Source organism: Berkeleyomyces rouxiae, assembly GCF_048999995.1.
Source record: "Berkeleyomyces rouxiae strain 22BRR77 chromosome Unknown BrBRR77_ptg000001l, whole genome shotgun sequence".
NCBI lineage: Eukaryota > Fungi > Ascomycota > Sordariomycetes > Microascales > Ceratocystidaceae > Berkeleyomyces > Berkeleyomyces rouxiae.
In genome coordinates, this window is record NW_027396491.1 from 343,093 (window position 1) to 360,277 (window position 17,185).

Below are 17,185 nucleotides of genomic sequence, written 5' to 3' on the forward strand. Positions count from 1 at the left end.
TGTGGGTCTGCTCCACAATACACGTTACACTAGCTAAGACGCAGCTCATGTAAAGCAGATTTGAAATAGGATAACCTTCACGTCGAGACACATCACGAAAGCGAATTTAAAGCAATATATCACAGTAAAAAGAGTAGAATATAAACTGCATTGAAAAGCAATGATAAAAAACACTCAAGGGGAATTAGAAAATACTCGACAAATTGGAGTGGACATGAACAGAAACATAACGGGATGACGGTGGGTGGGCACTGGGGTAACGTATAAACAGGACTGGAACCTAGAAAAAAATAGCAGCGTAAAAAAACAAAGAGAATTGGCAAAGACTTCAGCATCAAGCGAAGGGGAAGAAGAGATATCATCAAAATACGCGAGAACAAAAACTGGGATGAAGCTTGGTCTGGCAAACAACAACAAGCCGGGTTGGTGGATCGAAATGGGGGTATAAACAAGTCAGGACTAGGCACAAGGGGCATAATAGAAAATGAAAAAAAAAAAAAAAAAAGGCAGAACAGATGAAAGAATCTGCGAGGGAATATGTGAACAAACAAGTAGATGCGAAAAGTTGCAAGAAAAAAAAGAAAAGAAAAAGATGAAGGTGTCGAAGCAATAGTCAAAAGAAACAGCCAGGAAGGGGACATGGCCATGATTCTCGAGCAAAGCTAGTCCGCATCAGTCTCTAGGCGGTCTTTTGCACGGGAGACAGATCAACTTTGCCGAGGAACGACTCGACCCACTCGGCCTTGAGCCAACCAACCTGGTCATAGGCCACGTAGAGACGCGACGCCTTGTTGACATCAATGTGGCAGGCGTTCTGGGCGTCGGTCTTGCGGAACGTCTTGTTGCGCTCCAGGCAGTCGAGGCGCGACAGGAAGAGGCGGCGCTTGCTGGTCATGTACGTCGCGCAGTCCAGGCGCAGCGTCGACGCAAGCGTGCGCTCCAGCGGGTGCAGCAGGTCGAGGTTGGGGTCGTCGGCGAGGTTGATCGGGTTGCCCTTCCACTCCGTCTTGAGCGCGCTGTCCTTGAGCCCGTCGAGCGTCGAGATTGGCGGGCACACGTCGGCCAGCTTCTCAAAGTTCTTGTCTTCGCGGCTGGCCACGGCGCCGCGGCGGCCAGAGTCGCGGGGGAAGTTCTCAATGGGGAAAACGCCAGAGCCCTCGATTGCCGCGCCCCGCGTGGAGCCCGCGGGGATCGCGCGGCGTATGCGAGGCGAGGGCGAGGGGGCGGCTTTGGCTTCAGCGGCCGGCGAGCTGGGGACGACGGGGGGCGCGAGCGCCGGAGCAGAAGAGGATTTGTCTGCCGTGGCGTGGGCGGAGGCTAGGAGGCGCGCGGTCGAGCGCGTGCCGATAGGGGGGGCGACTGCTGAGGAGCGAGCAGTAGCAGCGCTAGAGCCGGATGCGGAGCTGATGGAGGCTTTCTTGACGCGGTCGGTGGAAAGCGGGCCGCCAAATGACGTGCTGGGGCGGGTCGCTGGCAGCGGCCGCGAGTACGACGAGCTGACGTGGTGGGTGGAGCCGTGGCGCTTAGGGGTGGCGCTTGCAGCGGCGGGGCGGTGGCGGGCGTTTTGGTATTTGGCGCGAGTCTCGCGGAAGCGCTGCTGTTCAAGCTGGCGGGCGGTTGTGTAGGCGGAACGTCCGTTGAGGAACATGTTGTTGTAGGTGCTGCCGATGAATTGGAAATTATCGAGGCGGGGAGAGAGGATCTGCGACTGCGTGTAGTAAGGCGAGGCGACTGCACGGTTCAAGGAGGCGTGGCTGTCGTTGTCCAGTTGATAGGTCCGGGGAGTCCATTTCTCGGGAGGCGAGTTGTCAGAGAACAGAGGCGCCTGTAGAGACAGTCTAATCTCGTCGCTGGGGGGCTCAACCACGCTGGAGGCCGGTGACATGAAGGGGTTGCCCTCAAAGGAGCGGAAGCTACGATCAGTCACGGGCGGTGGACTGAGGTGGACGGCCTCGGCGTTGGGTGCCATGCAGGAGTGGACGACAGGAGGAGAAACAAGAGGAGTTGTTGGTGCAACTTTGCCGGCATGCTCCCGGGTCTGTGAGACATTCTGGGAGATGTCGAACACGGGGGTGATGGGGACGGCGGCGATCATGTTGGCGCGGGCTATCCCCGAGGTGAGCATGGCTTGAGGCGCCGACGACGGGAGCGACATTGCTGAATGTGAGAATGAGATGAAATATGAGATTGAATGATAATACACCGCCGTGGGTGGCGGGGCTTAGAGCAAGAATCACGCCTAAGAAATGCGGGCGGCTGTGAGCCTGTCAGACAGTGCCTAGAGGGACTGCCACACGCAGACACGCTTGGGCTGAAGGCCGGAGGGACGTGCAGGCGGACCGGGCGATGGACGCAGAGCAGAGAGCGGCTGTGTTCTGGCGAACTCGGCAGAGAGAGATTGGTGATGTGACGACACCAAGGCGGAGAGATACGAGGCGTGAGTGCAGGAGAAAGCTGGTCGCTCAAACTGGCGGAACAGGTTCACGGTGCGTACGTACAATGAGGAGAGAAATTGGAAGGAGAAAGTGAGGGGAGGGAAACAAGAGCGAGGGAAAGACCAGGCACAATATATAAATAACTAAAAGAAGTCAAGTCTTGGTTGGCTGGCTGGGAAACAAACAGGGCGGGCGGGCGATATTAGCACGGGGTTCTCTCTGGTGGATAGATTGGCAAGAGCGATGGGGCCTGCTGATAAGATGGGATGAAAACCACAGGACAAGGCAATTGCAGTCACGTATGGAGAAGGCGGAGGAAGAAGAGGGAAGGAGAGAAAGAAGACGAAGAGGAGTCGGGAAACAAAAGGAAAGAACGGCCTTCTTAAAACAGGGGATGGATGGAGAGAGCAGGCAACTGCTGGCTGTGTGTGTAGTAGCGTTTGGGACTTACCACTTGTGACGGCACCAACTTAGACAATACCAGCCTAGGGCAGAAAAAGACAAGCCCAAACGGGAGGGAAAATGGCCCAAAAAAAGCCCGCAATGGCCCTAGATAAAAAAGAAAAAGGTGTACTTGACGTCAAACCCAGTGGGCGTGACCTCTTTACTGTGGCGTGTTTGCCTGGTTGGGACTGCTGATGACAGCGCTGTTGCTGTTTTGGGGGGAAAGGGCGCTAAAGAACAGAAATGAACAACAAAGAAGGCAGCGACTCGAGTCTCGAAGGAATTAAATGGGCGGTAGTTGCGATTTGCGTCAGACTCAATGGGCGACGTCGTTGAGGGCCCCCCCAGAAGAAGAGCCGACGTAATGTGTAAGAATGTTTGGGAAAGAAAGCCGCGGCTCTGGGGGGAGAGAGAGGAGAGCGACGGCCGGATTGATCAGAGGCACGCCCGACTTGTTGCGTGAGCGGGAGAGAAGCTTGAAGATGGAGCTGCAGCGATACGAGAATAAACTATAGGCGTTCTAGGTTGACGTCACAGGAAGCCCACACTCAGAATTCGCTTGCAGACTGCGTCTAGTTTGGACTGGGCTGGGCGCCTGTTCTGGAAGCAGCGTGCGGTCAGGGTGGGAATAAGACGAGAGAATTGGATCGCGGTTCAGAATGGCCTTGCACAGAGGGCGAAGACGGCTATATGTATGTGTGTGAATCTCCAGGCTGGCTGATCAAGATAGAGGGAGGTGGGCATGTGTGTATGTGTGTATGTGTGTATGTATAGTTACTTGTAACTATGTCTTTATCCTGGCTGCTGGTTCTCGGGGAGCTCAAACGGTATATCTCCTACCGTTTACGTGCATACTAAGCCGGCGTGATGCGTCGCCTCGCCGTAATTCTTTTATTTTGTTTTTCTTCTTCACATGCGCCTTATCTACCCCCTCCGCTGTGTTGATATATATCCACATCCCTCTGTTTTTCATCGCAGCCAGATGCGGTGTGGCACTAAGCAGCAGTTCATTACTGCCTAATAAACCGAGACCTCAATTGACTGTTGATTGATTGTTGACCTGTGTTTCTCAGCCCCATTAATACCCTCTCGCGCGCTCTCTCTATCTCGTCCAGTTAATCGAAAGCGCCCAGCCAGGCCGTCGCCTGACCTCGCAGCGCATTCTAGAATCATACAGCATGTGATTATCCACCCATGTCTGTTTTAGCACTTATACCAGTGCCTACATACATGTGGATAACCCGAGTGCCATACTCCTTACCATGGTGGTAGGACGGCCACCCAAGGCCGTGCCGAAATGTCTCGCTTTCTCTCGCTCTCTCTTTCTCTTATTGCGTGCTTGCATGTCCATCTTCTGTAGTTATTGTGTGCCAGCTAGCTGTGCTTGCACATACATTACAGAATCTCAATGCTTATCGAATAAAAAGATATGCACTCCCATTATACTCAACCCAAACCAAACCACCCGCCCGGATATGCACTGGCACAAGCATCAGAGGCAATTAGTCACCCATGTCTGTCCCTTGCCCCCCAGTTCCTTGAAATCTGCCTGACCTGGGGCACGCTCACTTTCAAATACAAAGAACTAGTGAGTTCACCACAATTAGTTATGTACATATGTAGTTATGCACTTGAATAACTACATTTCCAGCCCTGCTTCTGCTCTGTTTGATGGGCAGTCTCATTATTACTAAGCTCTCACTTCGGGGCCTGTCTCCCTCCCGCGTTTCTCCAAACCCCAACGCTGGGGTTGAGGTTTTTTTTTTGTCTTTTTTTTTTTGGAGGCCTTTGCGAGTCTACTCGCCATCCTTTAATTTTGCGCACCATTTTTCTTTTATTTCTCTTGTCGAAACCGCTCTCTGCCGTCGACTGCTTTCTTGCACCACAGTTTCATGTCATTGCGCGCTCTCTGACCTTGCTTCCATTCAGCATGGTACGTGTAGGCGCATCTTATATTGGGTTCAACTATGCACATACCAGTAGTCTGACTACTGCGACGAGTACAAACGAACTAGCTAGCTACGTGCTGTCTGTTATTCCTTGTTCCCTGGCGCACATGTATACATACAGATTCGAGTACCTACAGATGTACCGGTACAAGAACAATCCAGGAATACACCAGTCAGCACCATGCGGCATTGAAAGAACGCAAGCATAAGTTATACACGTCAGTCATAGATTGCTTAGCTGCATAAAAGTACCAGTAGATACATACAAACTAGTCATTCACAACCACGCAAACTGGCCATGCTCGTTGCACTACGCCTGCGTTTCTCTTGCTCTTTGTGCTGGAGTCTTGTTGATACAGGTACACCCTTCCATTAGTCACGGGTCCTCTGACAATGGCATGGCATAGAGAAGCTCTGGCCGGCGGCGGTGGTGGCTGTCATGTGAAGTGGGCCACCAGGCTTTGGTCTAACCAACTGCAGGCATGTACAAGTACATATGGATGTATGTGCATGCACACACAAGCTGCCGTACCGGGTACCTATGCACCGTGAGAGTCCTCTATGCTAGTAACGGGGCAGACTGTCTGGCTAGCTACATACATACATGAAACGTGGGCGACGGAGTGACATCAAAGAAAGATGAATGCCGCTGCTGTTCCCAGCGAGCGTCACTATGATTCAGCTGATAGGCTCCAGGCGGGCAGCGAGCAACTGTCCATTGCTGCCTTGCTTTCTCGACCTGGCGCAGATGATGTGGGTGGTTGAACTTCTCCGCATTTCTCTCCATGGCCGCCATTGTACATGCGTGATCCGCCCTTTTTTGTCTTTCTAGACTCTGTTTCCCTTTCGCTTCGCTCCTCTGCTGCGCACGACGACACATGCTCTCCCTCTAAGCGATAAGCCGCCAATAACTCCCAGCGTTGAGTTCGTGTAGAGTTGCCTTGTGCATTCGGCAACAGCCAGGTCAGAAAGCTGTAGGCTAGGCTGGCTAGACATTAAGTACAGGTACGTACATATCTAGGTAACTATGTGTGTAAATGTGTATGTATGTAGATACAAACAACTCCATTCATCCTCGACTGCCCGTGCCGATTTGGGATAATTAATTAAGCTTCATTGAGACCTGCCTCCTCTCACAGTAGTTGCGTTCTCTACAAGTTGCAACTGCCCACGCTAAGATGCCAAGAATAGCAAAACTTTATGCACCGCGCCGACGATCCGGCCAACTGCAATTGCCATCCTCAATCCCGATGACATCACCGGCCAATTTCTCGCTCCCTTTTTTTTATATGTATTCTTCAATTGAACCCGCCAATGATTTCAATTGAAAAGTCTGCGCAACTATTATGTCCTCCTCGCTCTACTATCGGTGAGAGTATGCGCCGCACGTCTGTACGCTCGTCGCGGCCTTCTTGGCTTGCACTCTTTTCCTCAAAGAAGCCCATCCCATCTCCAACTTCAGCTAGCCACTTGCGCTCTCGCCAACCATAGATAGCTAAAATAGAGAGAATGTCGCGGCTTGTGTGCTAGTAGATGAAGCAGAGAATCACATGCAGCCCTTTCCCCCATGTCCCCTACTCTCACCCACTGAAACTCATCCCTCCAATGACCCCCTTTAGCGAAGGCCAAAGGCTCGTAGAATCGGGGTAATAGTCGAAGCCAAGCCAGAGTCGCTACTGGTACATATAGCCACAAGAAAAGGCTCGTTGAAGGTGCCAAAGCCTCAACGAATTTTTTTCCACGCAATTATTAGTTACACTGATCAATTGGCATTGAACGCCGCTACTCAAAGGGGCAGGTTAATTGCAGAGTGCTTCACACCGGTTCGCGAATTAGGCCGTATTTGTGTTTGGGGAGTTTTTCGTAACTAGCGGCTCGCCTTTCTTCTCCAACACGTTGTACAGTGGGCTAGAGGAGGCCCTAGTTAGTTATGTAGCTACTCGTGTTCTATTGGCTGTTCCCGGCCTGATCAGTCCGCATCCAGCATGCTTTCACCGCCCACTGACTGCGGCATCTTACTCGACGGCGGTCAAAATGGAATAACTATTCTCAGGGCCTATTGTGTCTTTCTTGTAGTCAATTAACTATAGAAAAAAACGAACAAGTACCAACATGTTGATGCATCTGTTGAGGCCAGCCAACAGACTCGAGAAAATGCGTAATATTTTACTTGACGTTCCTTGGTTCCCAACGCCCCCTTCCCCTCCTCTCCCCCCATAACGTGGCGCGCTCCAATTCGACTCAATCAAAGTCCAAAACGAGACGCCGGGTGGAGAGATGTGACTTGTGGTTTCTCGCCCAGACGACGGCGGTTAAGCAGGAGCTTTACTAGAATCGCCTCGCCTCGACCTCGTCCTCAAGCCAGCCCTGCTTGGAGAAAGGAGCCAAAGAATGCCACTCAGATGAATGCAAACAGGCAAACTAAACACTTGCATACATGATGGATGCTGTGGGCCAGACCTGCAGACTGTCTCAATGTGCCTGCATATTTGATTTAGCTGCTAGTCGCTTTGATTCTGTGCCATGTCCCCCTTCCGCTTGCGCTTGCCCTTCGCCTTCGCCTGGTGCTGCTGGAGGATGTGCTGTGCTGCTATATTTGAGCAAAGACCATCGAAAGACCCTTTGCACTGCTCGTGGTAAGCCTGCGTGCGCTATCTCCAGCCTCCAACTGTAGGCTCAATTCTTGGCGGCTTCTAGTGTTGAATGGGCTGAGGTTAGAACGGCGGCATAACTATGACTTATATAGTTAGGGCCCCTGGGCCAGCACTTTGCCTACGAGACCCCTCGTTCTCGTTTACACGTAGTTGCGAGCACAAGAGGCACGGTGATATAAGATTGGTTTGAATGGACCAAGCCTGAGGACGCGGGGGGAACAAGCTTGTATAGATAGCCATGGTTGAAAAAAAAACCAAAAAAAAAAAAAAAACAAGCAGGACAGTGCCAGTCCTGCGCAAGTCGCCCGTCAACTTGTAGCCCCTCTTTTCTACAACTATTCAGCTAGTTTTACCACGTGCAAGTCTTATCAGAGGCCCTTGATGACAAGGCCTAGCACTGGAGATAACCAGGTCGCCCTACGTACACAGGTTGGGGCACAATTTAACTATACGTCATTCATTCTTGCACCCAAGCCACCAGTGGCACAATCAGAGCTGCTCTCTCTCTCACACACCACAGACGCACGTCGTATCTCGCCCGCTCAACTCAAGCCCTGTTGCCAGCAGACGCGATACGATTGTCTCATCATATATATTACGCCAATCGGCACATCGACGCTTCAATCGCCTGGCTTTTCTGTCCATCATGCCACTCTGGTGTGTAAGCCTGTCATCAGAACGCTCGCTGTATTCACGTAGCCCACACCCACCCACCAAACCTCCACTACAAGTGCCCTGCGTTAGGTGTTGGCCCAAGCACCGATTCGCATGTTGTCGTCGTTGTGTGTGTGCCATTATTGCCCAAGAACACACCCCTTTGCATGACCAGAGGTTAATGCACAGAGCTCTGGCATGCAGCGTGCCGCCCAATGGGCTGTTGCTTTCGGGCCTTGTCATTGCACCATAGGCAAATTGCCAAAGAAGCCTGCTTGTGGGAGCTATTGCATGACAGCATGCGGGCTCCCGACTGCAGCTGCCGAGGCCCCTCCCCAGACAGCCTGGCTTCCTGTAGTTGGTAACTATTCCCAGGGACCAACATAGTTGTGACACTTGGCGCAAAATCAAAGGCTTAACAAGTGAAAAGGAAAGGGCATGTTCAATTGTAGAAGGCTGTTCAGCTGGATCTACGTAAAGTCATACAGTGTCAAGATTTCGGTCCCATCGCGATTTATCTTGGACACCGTGACATATTCATCGTCAAATCCAACCCAAAACCTCTCGCTCGCCCATTCAAACATGTCTACGCACCCATTGGAGTCTTCTTCTTTCACGGCAAAAGACGCTATCTTTTTGCGTTCCGGTCGTGGTCGCACAAGCAGATTTCGAATCAGCCCAATGACGCCTTGGTACTCGAGATAGGAGGTGTTTCCAAATAGCCCATTGGCTTTCAATGGCGACGGCCTACGTGGCGGCCTTGTAGCGCTATTCATCTGAGACGCCATGCGCGAGCCAAGCGCTTCAAGATCCCATACACGGATTTCGTCGCTGGACTTCGAGATGCTTATGGCCTTCCCGCGAGAAGTGATGCCGACGCCAGCCACGGCTGATGTACAGCCTACCAGCTGAAAACCTTCAGAGATCATCAGCGATGCTTCCGTGGACTGGCAAACAAATAACATGAGCGTGTTATCCAAGAGTGACATGACCAAGTACGGATGGCTGTAGCTAAGTGCCCTCGGTGACTGCCGCAGTGTTGTTTGTGTTGTGGTTTGACTCAGACTTTGGCATGGGTAAATCTGTGGCAATTTGACAACCGAGCGGGTATCGTGAATCTCGGCTTTGCCAAACTGCCCGCCTTGCCGTTTGATATGGAACTCTTGTAATCCAACACACCACCCACGAATAGAAGACGAGGAAAATGCAACAGAAGCTACTGCTGACGTGACAGATTGATGTCGTATGAAAAACGTGCTGGTCTTGTTGTAGTGCCCATGGAATTTTGAAATGAGGATAGGCTCCGGAATCTTTGTATTGGCTCGAGGTGTGCTGTCAAATATTCTCCCAGTATCGAAAAGCTGCAGCTCACATGCGCTTGTACTAGCAATAAGATAAGGAAAGGAAGACGCGATCTTTATGACATCTCCAGATTTCCGGCTTCCGTCTTGTTTTGCAATGAGTACAAGTTTAGGCTCTGGATCCTGTGCCAGCCTCCAAATAGCCAAAGTACCAGCTTCAAAGCCAACAGCAACCAGAGGCTGGCTACTAGATAGTTTGAAGTCGAGTGTTAAGCTTAGTGGAAGCGCATCTAGCGGCGTGTGTGCAATGTAAAGACGTCTTTTCATACAGAATATCCGCAGGCCATGCTCTACCGATGCCATCCCAACCAGTCCGTTCTTGGCCTGCTGGGGAGAAGGAGATGTTCGAGATGGTGCACTTTCAGCAGTAACAACCTCCTCATATTGGCACTCCCCCTTTGCCCAGTTGTAGTGTACCTTGTACTGTGTCTTCCAGTCAGTTACTCCGTCGGCGTCTTGCTTATCTGAAAGAGCCTCTCCCAGCTGCCAGGTAGCTTTGGTGAGGCGAGCGCCCGACAAGCCAGTAGGATTGTTGCGATGGGATGAGACTCGTCGCGCCCTGGGCTCAATGAAGCGTCCGTAGAAGAACGAACGCCATATTTGAGGGTCACAGGCTATACTGTATAGTCGCTGGCAAACCAAGCTTACAGTCAGAACTTCATTGAGGGCTGAGAAGCTCAAGATGCGGAGGAGCATCTCATCTGAGAGATTGGTCAGGTGATCATGCTGGCCAAGAGCACTCGCAGAACGACCTTTGGGCCCTGTCTCCGACTTTCTACCAAAAGGGGAACCACGTCGAAAGCGCTTCACAGCGTGAGGCCGACTCTCGACCGTGGGCTCAGTCTCGGAGACGGAGCTTCTGCGACGTTTCAATGATGTCATGATTTGTGGGTCTCTATGGGAGGGGCTTCAAGATGGCGCAATACCGCAAGGGGCAGAGAGACGCGTGCGAGAATCGAGGAGCGACGGCAGACGTAGCGATTCTGTGAATGTCTGTACTACCAGAGAAGTGGAAGATACCGTTGAGGTTAATCGAACAAATATTTTCCCCAAATGTTCGTGGGCAAATCACCTGATTTGCCAGCGTTGCGTCGGCGGCAGGTGCTAGTATTCCACGCCTGAAAATAAAGTCACGTGGCTGTGGGTTAAGCCAAGTCAAGCCAGCCCAGTTAGTTTTACGCCACACAACGTGGTATCAACCGCCACAAGTCCCACGAAAAATCACCCCATCTCGTCTGAAATTGCTTGCTTGTCCTTTTGGGCCTGGGACACCCAAACCCACAATCTGCCACGTGGACGACAGCGATGAAGCTGGACACTGGGTGCTGGACACTTGACAAGGCTACCTAGCGAGCGAGCGAGCGAGCGCGTGAAGGGGCGGGCGCTTCAGCTGCCAGCAGTTGTGCTGCAAATTTCCATTAGTCACCACGCAGCTCTGATCCTAGCCGAGAAAGGGTATCGCGCACAAGACAGTTTGGCTATAGTTGACTGACTAGTGACTTGTATAGTTTGTTGGTCCGCCGTCGTTCACCTATCCGCCTGCCAATCCTGCCTTTCACGAAAAAAGATGAAAAAAAAAAATGAAAAAAAGCATCAGAGCGTCGTCGCGCTGGGACGCAGGCCAAGACCAGCCACACACAAGCCCGATAGCCCCAGCGAGACGAGAGAGGGAGATGAGAACACACAGACACACGCAAAAGCTACCTGGACGCATAAAGCCAGCGAGCCAGTGAGGAAGCCAGAAAGCCAGCCCGTCAGACAGATAGATAGACAGACGCGGGCCCCAAACACCCACGCCCAATGCAACAGAGCTTGATCAGCTTCAACCAAACCCTCATCTTTATCGGAGGACACAAGCAATCCAAATCAGCGCACGGTCCTTTTGGCGAAGACAAAACATCGTTCACACGGGGGCATATCTTGCAACTTGATAGCTGCAATGCACCACGCTCGCAACACTCTCCAATCCCTGCAAGCTGTTGTCATGCACCACGCTTCAATCAAGCCCCACGTCACACGTCCCATCTCGGTGGCTCTCCGATGCGTGGTAGGGTCCTGAAAGCTGACATCAAGGCCCAGTAGCATCGCCGAGATTCACGTCTAACCATCTGAGGTACCCTGGATTCTGTGGCCCCTCTCTCTCCCCCTCTCCGGCTCCAGCTCGCAGGTCTCGCCCGAGACTTAGTCTGCACAGCATTCTGTGCCTGCTCTCTTCTAGACCATTCTTCGTCTTCCTGAACCAGCCTTAGTTTGCTCCCTTTTCTTCCCTTCTGTCTCTCCTTGGGCTGGCTGTTCTCGGTCTGTTGGACGGGTACGGAACGACGCTCGAACCTCCCTCCCTGTCTCTGCTTGTTTTCTCTCCTCCGCTCTGCTCTGGAATCCTTCCCATAGCTTTTCCTCTTTGGGTTATTGTCCCTGGCACTTGCTTCAATGAAGCAGCTTATTTCATGACTGTGACGAAGAGGAAAAAAAGAAAAAAAAAAAGGCCTAGCTGATGAACGAAGCCTGGCGGGGTGAGACAGGAGACCAAGAAAGGCCCCGAGGCACGATGCAGAAATCATAGTCTTGTCGAAGAAAAGAAACTCTAGAAAAACAGACCCCAACACGTGGCTAGCCGGCATCTTACAGGACGGGCTGCGTTGCCCCCCTCCTCCCTCCTATCCTCCACTCCTCCTCCTCCTCTTCTCCATTCTTCTTCTCCTTCTTCTCTCCTTCGCCGGGTTGGCCCCTTGCGTTGGGGATGGTTACAGTGGGGTGGTCTGGCCTTTGGTAGGTATCCCTTTGGAGTTTTGGATAGGTGACAGTTAATTTTTCCAGCTCTGGGGTTGGTTCATACGAAATTCGGGCTGGACGGAGAATAATTTCAGACACATGCGTCGTCGAAATCAGGTCAACAGCAACAGAGGGAGGGGTGCTGTGACCTTTTGGGATGCAAGCAGTGTTGCATGCAAGTGTTCTTCTTGTATTAGCTACTAAACTCCATGCTACCTGTGCTGGTGGTGCTGTGTTGGCGGGCCGTTCCTGTCTGTGTTGGTCAACCCTCGCCCACGCTTGTGTCCGTGTGCCCGTGTGCCCGTGTGCCCGAGTACTCATGTATATATATACACACATTCGTCCGCTCTCCTTTGTCGCCAATCTCTCTCGCCCCTCATTTTAGCACGGTTTTCGCTCTTGGACGTCCTTGTTTGCCCGCGGTGCGAGAACGGCCCTCTCGGGAGGGGTCTACTGGCACAAGTATACCAAGTGTACCTAGTTACTACTTGGACTTGGTGTGTGTTTCCTTGACATGGGCTGGATGGGCGTCTTCACAGACTGTTACTAGTTGCTTCCTGCGGGAAACTAACCAGACTTGGTTGGCCCTTGCCGTAGCACTACCTGTATACAAGTACCTCTCCCATACAACCATCTACTAGATACTCACATAGTTACGGGTGTTGGGTGTTGGGTGTGTGTGTTACACATCCACGTACACTCTCAACAAGCAAACAGCAGATATACATGCTTCTGCTGTCCATACATGCGTGTCGTGTATATAAACATAACTACACATACACATATGTGTGTACTTCGCCGTCTTATCAGTATACGCTCCACTCAACATACAACGCGCCTGAACGCCAGTCCATCGCGGCGTTGGATATCGCAAGGCACCCAAATCCGAATACTGGGGCAGACTTAACTTCTTTAGTGACAGGAACAGGACCAGGGGGAGGGGGTGAGGTTCGAGAAAACATTGGTATGGAGGTGAAGGGGGGGGGGGCATTGTGGCTTGCCATCCCTTACTTCTCTTCCCTGCCCCTTGTTCCTGTTCCTATTTCTTTTGCTCATTACACGTACGTCCAGACACAAGTACAGTACACACACATGCTGCTCCTAGAAGAAGCCATTACTATGACTGCATGATTTTGCGCTTAGTTATCTGTGAGCTGCTACTAGCTGGCGGACTGGTATTCGGTTTCTGTCCATTCAGGGTAAAGATGTCGAGTCCAGCTGGTCCAATCACTACAACGTTATAAATCGGTCGTCCTCCCGTTCCCCATGCACCCAACACTCCTCCCCATCCTTTGTGCTTTTTCTTTCTCTCTGCTTCCCACGCTCGCTTGCTCTCTTTCCTCCACTACTCTACACCGTTGCCTGGGTTTCTCTCTCTTCCTCTGCTTGCTCAACTACAGATACATACATACACAGACATCCAGTCCCACCCCCTCTCCTCTCCTCCGCCTTACACAATCTCACACTCTCATCATGAAGCACATCGATCGCAAGTCGCTCTACACCAGCCTGGAGGACCGGATAGCTTACCTCCATGACTTTCTCGATTTCAACAGTGGTAAGTTTGTACCAACAAGGTCACTGTCGCATATACACACCAAACCATACCAAACCACGGCAATACAAGTTCACACCTGTGCCAACAGGCCCGGCCCTGTCAAAGTTGCATCGTGGCTAACATGACGACGTCTCTCCTTCTGTTCTGCTCTAGATGATCTCGCTGCCCTAGCCTTTGGTGCCAAGTTTGTCAAGGATCTCATTCCTGCAGTTGTCCATCTGATTTATCGCAAACTTCTCAACTACGACATCACTGCCCGGGCTTTCCAGTTCCGCGATACCCGTGGAGAACAAGATGTCGAAGACCAGCTGGATGAGAACAGCGCGGAGTTGAAGCAAAGAAAAATGTTTCTCAACTCATACCTCACCAAGATCTGCTCAGACCAGTCTCAGATGGCCTTCTGGGAGTACCTGGACAACGTCGGGTAAGAAACAAACCTCACTTTATGCCATACCATCTATATGCTGCCATGAAAGACATGGCAGCTCCACTTTGCACTACGAGTACCACACACAATGGGGCGTGCTAAAATTAGAGTTTGTTGGGTGCGATCTCTATTTGTTTGTCTGTCTGCTGTCAGATGCTGAACCATGTGCGCTCGTTCTCCATCGCACTCGCTGGTCTCGCCATTGCCTGCCACCCACCCCCTGTCAAATCTGGCTGCTTTGTAACGTAACTCTATCTCTAACCCTACCTTTTTTTTTTCACGCAGTGCCATGCATGTCGGTCTGAAGAGAGCGCAGCCGCTGCACGTCGAGTACATTCACATCAACGCAACACTGTGCTTGATCCAAAACCTTCTCAACGAATCGATCCTCACATACAACGGCCTGCCCATGTCCAAGAGAATAGCCATGGTCCGTGCTCTGGGCAAGGTCATATGGATTCAGAATGACCTCTTTTCCAAGTGGTGTGTCCGCGATGGCGAGGAGTTTTTGAAGGACGTCCAGCACGAGAAGGTAAAGTCAGGCGGATGCCCCATGGCGATGGCGGCGGGGTCGTCTACCGACGATGAGGCACCGGCAATGTGCCCGATGACGGGGCTGACCAAGACGGTTGAAAAGATGACGGTGGTGGAGTGAACTAGGGTGGGTGGCAAGCAAGTGTGGGTTGGTCTTTTGAGTTGTAATAATACACTTTGTCTCTGTTCCTGCAAGATTGGGCCATGTGTTGAAGACGGCGCGAGTTGAGTTGGTGCAAGTATCAGGGGCACTCGTGAGAAGTGTGTGTAGGTGCATAGGCTCTTGAAGCTTGCATCAGCTCAGCGAATCAGAGAGTGGAAGAAAAATAGGATGTTGTACACGTATGTGTTAGGGTCTGGTGCCAACTAGGGTTTCTAGGTGGAGTTCATGAGTGATGGGTTGGCATCTATTTTGGACAGACGGGTAGCTAACTTGTGTATTTATATCTGGCTGTGGACATAATTAGAACGACGCAAGAACAGATGGCTAATGTTGGGACTGGAGGAGAAGTGAAGGCTGAGTATAAAATCTGTCTGGATTTGAATGCTGTAGCTGTGTGCGGACACTGTACCGTTAGCGGTGGTGGCAGTACCTGAGTGCTTTTACACTGTATGTGCAAGTACAAGTACAAGCACAAGCAGCTGGAGCTTATAGTTGTGCTTGTACTTGTACTTGGCCGCTTCCTGTCGATGTGTTGTCTTTTTCCTTTTCCGTATCTGTCTATCCGCCAATCGCTGGCCGTTTTCTTCTCCCTCATTTTGATTTTCTTTCTCCCATCCCATCCCCCTCTCTCCGCCATTTGTGCTTCATCACTCTGTTATCGTGCATTTATTCTCGGTACAAAAATACCACAGAAAAAAACAATCACAACACCGACGGACCCGGCCCTGCGTCCCTCCTACTTCATCTCTATCCCGCTTGTATACATACGCTACACATGTATTTTTAAGCCGTTGTTTCGCTCTGCCCGGCGACCCGATTGTCCATTTTCGGTTTTGTGTTGACCTCGTCTTGATCCCGTTCCGCCTCCTCGCTCCCGCCCGCCACGCAATTGAAATATTGTGTTCAAACAGTCTCTCTCGGCTCCTCCTCTGCTGCCACTCTCAACACACCTACGGTCCGGTCCGGCCCGATCCGTTCCTTTTCTCTGCTCCAGTGGCATCCATCGTGACGCCGAGTTAGTGCCCTGTGACGAGACACCACACCATCGAATCACTGAGCTGTCGGTTCGTTCTTGCGGCACCGTCCACGGAATCCCTTGCAACACACTTGCTTGCACCTGGCTTCCGACTCCATAATACCTGGCTGCACGAGGACACACATACAGATCCAGCAGCATCCACCCTCGTCCATAGTTACTCAGCATCCACCTGGAATATCTCCCGACCTTTGTCACACACATATATACATACATCGCGAAACAGCCATGGCCGACGTTGCGACTACCGGCCCGACTCTGGGCCATCTCAAGCCTGGAGATGCCTCGTACACCAACACCAATGGCAGCGCCAACGGCAAAACCTCGCAGTCCAACCTGGCGCCCTCCATTGCTGCTGCCGGGACCGCTGACACGCCCGCCAAGGCCGTCGCCCCTCCAGACAGCACTGCCGCTGCTACTGCCGATGCTGCTGCCGCCGATGCTGCGGCTGCCGCCAAGAAGCGCAAAAAGGAAGCGCTGAAGCCTATAATAACCTCGGACACTGGGTAAGTCGACACAGCCTCCGTTCGGGCTCTTGTCTCGGCAGGTTTTCTGCTCCACTCACCCACACCCCTACACTATTTGCACACGGCTCGGCTTTCTGCTTAGCACTTATACCTGCACCCGTCTCTGTCCGGCGCCCCGTGTTCTTATTCTTTTCCCTTTCTCTCCGTGTTCCTGGCAGTACTGGCGCACTTTTCTCTGGAATGGGGTTGTGCCTGGCTGTCTTGCTTTTTCTCAAGTGTCAAAAAGCTTAGGTCCTCTGGATGCCCCCCCGCCTTGACACTATACCAAAAGACGGTGACGTCTAGGCTTCTTCATACATGTGTACATAGAGACACACAGCATCCGCCAGACATGGCCTGATGCCACCACCCACCACACCAAATACCCCAGGGCTCTGCCGTGTGCCCATGCGCTGGCACTCCCAAGTCAATCAAACACAACACATCTGCCTGGCCTGCCTGTCAAGCACTGGGATTCACGAACTCTAATTTTTCGGTTCGATCGCTCCAAGGGAACAAGAGGAGGAGGGGGCTCTTCTTGCTTCTGTGATCCTTTGGCTTTTTGTCCCTTGCCTCTCACATGTTGCCGATTTTTCCCTACCCCTCTTCCAAGACATGACAGCCAAAGTCCAAGACAGACAGAGGGCAAGCCAGGCCCAAGACCAAAAGAACGGCCCCACTCTAGGCGATGG

At 51.9% G+C, this 17,185-nt stretch overlaps 4 protein-coding genes across 4 annotated transcripts; 2 read left to right on the forward strand and 2 right to left on the reverse strand.

Moving 5' to 3' along the window:
• Positions 1 to 679: 679 nt before the first annotated feature.
• On the reverse strand, positions 680 to 2,155 carry BROUX77_000109 (uncharacterized protein; the record flags this gene model as incomplete). Its single annotated transcript, XM_073745480.1, has 1 exon — positions 680 to 2,155. The coding sequence occupies one exon, from the start codon at positions 2,153 to 2,155 to the stop codon at positions 680 to 682; it is 1,476 nt and encodes a 491-aa protein (XP_073608346.1).
• A 6,451-nt stretch (positions 2,156 to 8,606) lies between these two features.
• On the reverse strand, positions 8,607 to 10,379 carry BROUX77_000110 (uncharacterized protein; the record flags this gene model as incomplete). The annotated part of the gene is made up of 1 exon (XM_073745492.1): positions 8,607 to 10,379. The coding sequence occupies one exon, from the start codon at positions 10,377 to 10,379 to the stop codon at positions 8,607 to 8,609; it is 1,773 nt and encodes a 590-aa protein (XP_073608347.1).
• A 3,363-nt stretch (positions 10,380 to 13,742) lies between these two features.
• Positions 13,743 to 14,909, forward strand: BROUX77_000111 (uncharacterized protein; the record flags this gene model as incomplete). The annotated part of the gene is made up of 3 exons (XM_073745503.1): positions 13,743 to 13,827; positions 13,981 to 14,251; positions 14,540 to 14,909. The coding sequence occupies 3 exons, from the start codon at positions 13,743 to 13,745 to the stop codon at positions 14,907 to 14,909; spliced, it is 726 nt and encodes a 241-aa protein (XP_073608348.1).
• A 1,306-nt stretch (positions 14,910 to 16,215) lies between these two features.
• Positions 16,216 to 16,497, forward strand: BROUX77_000112 (uncharacterized protein; the record flags this gene model as incomplete). The annotated part of the gene is made up of 1 exon (XM_073745514.1): positions 16,216 to 16,497. The coding sequence occupies one exon, from the start codon at positions 16,216 to 16,218 to the stop codon at positions 16,495 to 16,497; it is 282 nt and encodes a 93-aa protein (XP_073608349.1).
• Between the last annotated feature and the right edge of the window lie 688 nt (positions 16,498 to 17,185).